We start from the raw sequence: 6,000 nt of genomic DNA, 5'->3' as shown, positions 1-6,000 counted from the left end.
ACCTGGCAAATATACGGCACTGCCACTTAGTGGCAGACGCGTAAACAGATTTTGGCAGCGGCGTAGCAATGACTAGGAACGCTCGAGTTGGAGGCTGAAATTGCTACGGCACTGCCACGATCGGCACACGCCACTGCCCCTTGGTGTTACGTTCGTTGCCAATTGGGGCTTACAAATCTAAAGGCGTTACATAGGGGTTGGGAGTACTGATTAGGTTAGCAAACGTTTTTCTACTCATTTTTTTAAATGGCAAACAAATGCTAGTAAAAGTGTGTTAGTGTGTGTGTGTGTGTGTGTGTGTGTGTGAGTGTGTGTATGTGCTTGTGTGTCTGTGTGTGTGTGTGTGAGTGAGTGTGTGTCTTTGTATGTATATATGTGTGGGTGTTTAAAACAACAAATTAGTGTCCATGGGGCTCCCGACCTTATTACACCCCCGGTATAGGGGTGTGTATAGGTTTCACTCGATGTGTTTGTTTGTTTGTTTGTGTGTTTGTTTGTGTTCGCAAGTAGATCTCAAGAATGAACGGACCGATCGTCACCAAACTTGGTGAACAGGTTCTATACATTCCTGAGACGGTCCTTACAAAAATTGGGACCAGTCAAACACACGGTTAGGGAGTTATTGGTGGATTTTGGTTTTTTGGGGGGATCAACTACGGCATAACTCTTCCTTATCTTCTCCATGTTTTCAGCGTTTACCTCCCTTCCTTCGTATGGTGCACTATAGTATGAGGGGGGCATCTTCGGATATTCCCGGCGTTCTGTTACTATTTTTAGAAGGTCACCGCAGTGTCCAGAACGTAAATTGGACCCGTAAATTATCCTCACTGTAAAAGTGCAAAGGTCGAATCAATTTATAGCCACGCGAAAAATACACTCTTATCTATCTCTATATATTTATACAATAGATATAGATATATATATATATATATACGGCTTCTCTGTGTGTGTGTGTGTGTTTGAGTGTGTCTGTAGAAAACACCTGTGTATTGCACAGTTCTGTTTGTGATGTGGTACCTAGGGCGTCGTCGACAAGTATGGGACTCGACTTGATATGATCAGGAATGGCATTATGGTCCCTGAATCATCAATCAATCAATCAATGACGCTTATATCGCGTATATATTCCGTGGGTACAGTTCTAGGCGCTCTGCAGTGATGCCGTGTGAGATGAAATTTTATACGGCCAGTAATTGCAGCCATTTCGGCGCATATTTACCTTTCACGGCCTATTATTCCAAGTCACACGGGTATAGGTAGACAATTATTAACTGTGCCTAAGCAATTTTGCCAGGAAAGACCCTTTTGTCAATCGTGGGATCTTTAACGTGCACACCCAATGTAGTGTACACGGGGGAGGGGGGGGGAGTTCGGACACCGAAGAGAGTCTGCACACAAAGTTGACTCTGAAATAAATTTCCGCCGAACCTGGGATCGAACTCACGCTGACAGCGGCCAACTGAATACAAATCCAGCGCGCTACCAACTGAGCTATATCCCCGCCCCATGTTCGTGCTGTTCCCATTCCATGAGTCTGGAAGGGACCTAAGCTTGACGGGTCCATGGTTCGAAGCCGGCGTACAGTGCGCCACTCAAGCCGGGTATTCGGCTCTACTTGCTACCCGGCGAAGCGGCAGATACACCCCGGACAAAATCCGGTCGATGAGATATTTCAATACCTGCTCTCAGCGCGCAGCGCAAACCGATTTTGGTTTTTTTTTTCGGGATCTTTTGTTTTCTGTATGCGGTCAGTAGGTGTTACAGAAAGAGTTATATTGATTTGTCTTTTTCTCCGCCTGTCTCTTTGTCCACTCAATCAACTTATTTTAACCACACTTGTTAGCAGTGCCTTCTCAGTTGGTGGCAGTGAGAATGGTAAGGACAGGGGTGTCTTTCCTACCTCGGAGGAATTTCTTGTTTTTAATTAAATCAGAGACTAAAACACAAAATACTGAAACACAAAATACTGAAACACAAAATGTATAAATCCCGGTTGCTTAAAAAAGGAGATCTTCATCCTTGGGCCAAGCGCGAAGTTTGTCGCCTATGGTTTTGTCAGCCACATTCTCAAATACATTTTGAAAGTCTCCAAAAAGGATGCGGAGACGTCTGATCGCCTGTATCCCCCCAGGTAGCGGAAGGCCGTTTGGAGCTGCTCCACGGTGAATTTGTTGCGGGAAGGCAAGATAATTCCACGCAGCACACGCTCTTCTCTGGTGTAGCCCAGGGGCCACTCAGCAGGGTCGACCGCTTTCAATGGCTTTTCAAAGCGCAGGAATCCACCCCCTGGATTGTGCTTCTGGGGAGCCATCTTTTTGACCGGAAGAGGCGAAGGAGGCGGTCTTGAAGAGGCCGTCTTCATTTTGGAGGGCAGCCACGCTTCTTCGTCCTCCTCGTAAGCTGAAATCAAAAACAGAGATTTTTTAATATAGAAAACATATTGATCTTCTGGGGCTACTACAAATTATTTTCTATTAGTTTGATGGTCGCCTTTTTACACGCACACTCACACACTCACTCACACAGTAAGTTATTTTATACGTACCTGACACAGATGCTGCAGATGACTCTGGCGGCGCCATCTCGATGTCAGACGGGGATGGGTCGTTGATGGTAGACGACTCGTCATCCTCTAGCCGGCTAGGAGACGACTGCGAGGTCCCGGGCAGGCCAGGGCGTCCCTCCTCTCCTTGCAAACATTGGACTGGAATATTTAAAAAAAAAAAAAGAAAACGCATTCGTGTTATATAGCTTACATGTTTTGTTGATCAGTTTTTTTTTCTTTTTAATCTTCCCTTTCATCCAAAAAAAAAAGTTACTGTACCTGCTCCAACTGCCCGTAGGCCTTTGTAGATGGTTTTTTTGTGGGTTTTGGCCGCATACGATTCTTGGTGTACTGCCATGCTGTGCAGCATGGCCTCAGAAATCGCCGATTGTGTATGGGCAGAAGAATCTCTGTGCTAAAACAAACAAAAAAGAACCCAAAATTAAAAACCTAGCTAAAATTTGTTTTCTGTTTACACATAGTGGACCGCAAAAAAAAAAGACTTACCGCAACGGCAATGCTTTTTCGCATTTGGGTCGCCGTGGTGTCGGTAAGTCTTTTGAAGATATTCGCTGCGTGGCTGGATGTTAGCTGGTTTCCCGTTGCTGTGCAAAAGACCCATGCTGACCCCACGGGTCTTTCGTTCAGATACCTGAAAAAAAACACACGTCCAATAAGCAATCAAACTACAGGTGCGCTCTACAAAAATACTGTAGCAGCACTACTTTCTACTGGATGTGAACACCCCCCCTCTCTCTCTCTCTCTCTCTCTCTCTCTATCTATCTCTCTTACCGCTCCAAAAAACTCTGCAACTTTTTTGTGACGTAGATCCCAGCTGCACCGTACGTTTTCGATGTTTTGTGGGCATCAACCTCGACACAAACGAGGTTGCTGTCTTCCTCCACCTCTTTGGCGGCGTCCAACTGGACTCGCGTCATATTTCAGAGGGCGCCCAAACGTGCGATGCATGCTCCCCACCGCCAGGACTGTACGCGGCTCCGGGACGCTACGGAATAATCCTTGGGAAGCGGTTAATGCGCATTGACGGGCTGACGGAGTGACCCAATAGACGATGGCGGCTGGCTCACCACATCGAGACCACAGTGCGCGCCTAACGTACCTTGTGAACAACGTGATTGACGACCCCCGGGTGCTGTACTGGCATACCCCCGAGGACCTACGGAAGCGGGTGCTGAACAATGACTTTGAGGGCAACAAGCGTATACACGGCCCCGACCTTGACGATGTCTTAGATAAATTCAACATTGTATACAACCCCGACGAAGACAACTACTACGCTGCCCTTGGACAGTTTATGTCGCTAGAAGAGGCCACGGACAAGGCGTTCGGGTATGCCGTAAACTACGGGAACCCCATTGGTCCTATCATCAGAGCCGACCCAATGGACTCGATTAACGCCACTTTCCTGATGGTGTATTACAAGCACAAGACTGACCAGCGGAAGTCTTTCAAAGCCTATTACGTGCTGTACTACTCTGTGATCCACATAGCCGTGTCAGTCTGTATCGGGAGTATTTGTTTGTCTCATGCCCTTTGAAAAATAAATCTCAAAGCTAAATCATTATGTCTCAGTGTTGCTTTGTGGTGCTTGTGGCGGCGCTATTAGCGTCTACCTCTGGGTACATCAACAACTTTCGGTTCAAGCACAGTAACGTGTTCAAGAACAACATCTTGCCCTTCAAGGTTAAGATCACGGGGACTTACTACGTAGACCTCTTGGGCACACCCGAACTGTCGTATCTGTCGAAATATCCGCTGAAGAATGCGGTTGTTGCTGCCTCGCTAAAAAACACAAACTTGCCCGTGGTATGCACCGGAAACACTGCGGGGTTGATTGCTAAACTTGACATCTGGAACCCCGTCCCTCTTGCCAAGCTGTGTAAATACGTTCCTAGGTTCAGAGGGGAGGTCAAGTACATCAAGTACAAGCACGGGGACAGCGACATCCCGATTAACCCCACGGGCGACAAGGAAGGCTACACGATGTTCTTGGTTGCCGATAAGTACGGAGCAATGTTTAACGTGCACAGTAGCCAGAAGATCCCCGACGTGTCCAAGTTTGACTGCATGCCCCACAAGGCAGACTACAGGACTAGCCTGTACCAGGCCGGCAGCGACCAGATCCTCATGGTGACGGTGGTGGACGAAGGCGATCCCATCAACCATGACAAGAGCCATATCCCTGAGGACGTTCGTCAAGTGGGCACTGAAGAACAGGCGCACGGAGCCTACGGGTCAATCACGTACGACGTTCAGGCTAAGAAGGTTACCGGGGTGCTGAACGATAACCAACTGACGACCGTCAGACCCATCAAGGGCGACCCTACCGTCACTCACGACCTAAAGGACCACTTTAACTCTGTTAAGACTACGGATGCCCCCACGCAACTCCCGCCTCTGGGACCGCCTCCTGTACCCACACAAGCCGACCTCATGAGATACATCGAGTATCAACGCGCCGAGACCCAGAAGCACAATTTGCACGTGAGAGCCATGCAGAGCTGCTTTATCAACCAGCTGGACTGGGACGTGTACGTTCAGCTGCTCGACCTGAACCCCAGCAGGGCCATCAGCAACAGACTGAACATTGCCATAGAGGTCTCGTTGGGAGGCAACGGGTTTTACAACGTCAAGAGGTGCGAGCTCGCCGTAAACGTGGTGGTTGTGCCCATCTTGAGGACCAGTTCAGAGGAGAAGGTCACGGTCAACGGTAAAGACGTCACTGTAAAGCAAATCGTGCAGCACATGGGGGCCACACCCGACCCCGAGAAGTGCTTCGCCATGCCCCTGCTGGTGTTTACTTCGCCCATGACCGGCATCCAGGTTGTTGGACAACTCACCCTCGAAGGCATTATTAACACTCAGAAGATTGCTTACCTGGAAGCATGCGTCCGCAACAAGGCTCACGTGTTTATGGTTAACGACTACGGACACTTCTTCTACGACTACGTTAAGAACTTTACAGAGAGGGCCGAGGTGGTACGAAACGCTACCGACAGGTTCTTGCGGTCGTCTAACCCAACCATCCTAGCTAGAGGCGCGAGCATGACCCCGGGGCAGATCAAGAACCATTCTCTGAGCAAGATCCACACCCTGTCTATCGTGCAGCCCGCCAATTTGAAGGAGAACGAGTACAAACACTACCCCACGGGTCTGTTCAACAACGACATGTACTCCCTGGCCGAGCACCAGTCCATCACTCTGGGTCTGATGAAGCTGATGGAGGAGCAAAACATGACAGTGTATTTTTCGCGTGGCTATAAATTGATTCGACCTTTGCACTTTTACAGTGAGGATAATTTACGGGTCCAATTTACGTTCTGGACACTGCGGTGACCTTCTAAAAATAGTAACAGAACGCCGGGAATATCCGAAGACGCCCCACTCATACTATAGTGCACCATACGAAGGAAGGGAGGTAAACGCTGAAAAC

General features: G+C 48.5%; 1 protein-coding gene across 1 annotated transcript; it reads right to left on the bottom strand.

Moving 5' to 3' along the window:
- Positions 1-425: 425 nt before the first annotated feature.
- Positions 426-3,282, bottom strand: LOC138963547 (uncharacterized). Its single transcript, XM_070335409.1, has 4 exons — positions 3,053-3,282; positions 2,825-2,960; positions 2,546-2,704; positions 426-2,400 (listed from the first exon to the last, which is right to left on the bottom strand). The coding sequence occupies exons 1-4, from the start codon at positions 3,074-3,076 to the stop codon at positions 2,045-2,047; spliced, it is 675 nt and encodes a 224-aa protein (XP_070191510.1). The 5' UTR covers positions 3,077-3,282; the 3' UTR covers positions 426-2,044.
- Positions 3,283-6,000: the final 2,718 nt, after the last annotated feature.

Source organism: Littorina saxatilis, linkage group LG4 (genome assembly GCF_037325665.1).
Source record: "Littorina saxatilis isolate snail1 linkage group LG4, US_GU_Lsax_2.0, whole genome shotgun sequence".
Classification (NCBI taxonomy): Eukaryota; Metazoa; Mollusca; class Gastropoda; order Littorinimorpha; family Littorinidae; genus Littorina; species Littorina saxatilis.
Note: the sequence above shows the minus strand (reverse complement) of the source record. Positions and strands in the feature narration are given on the sequence as shown.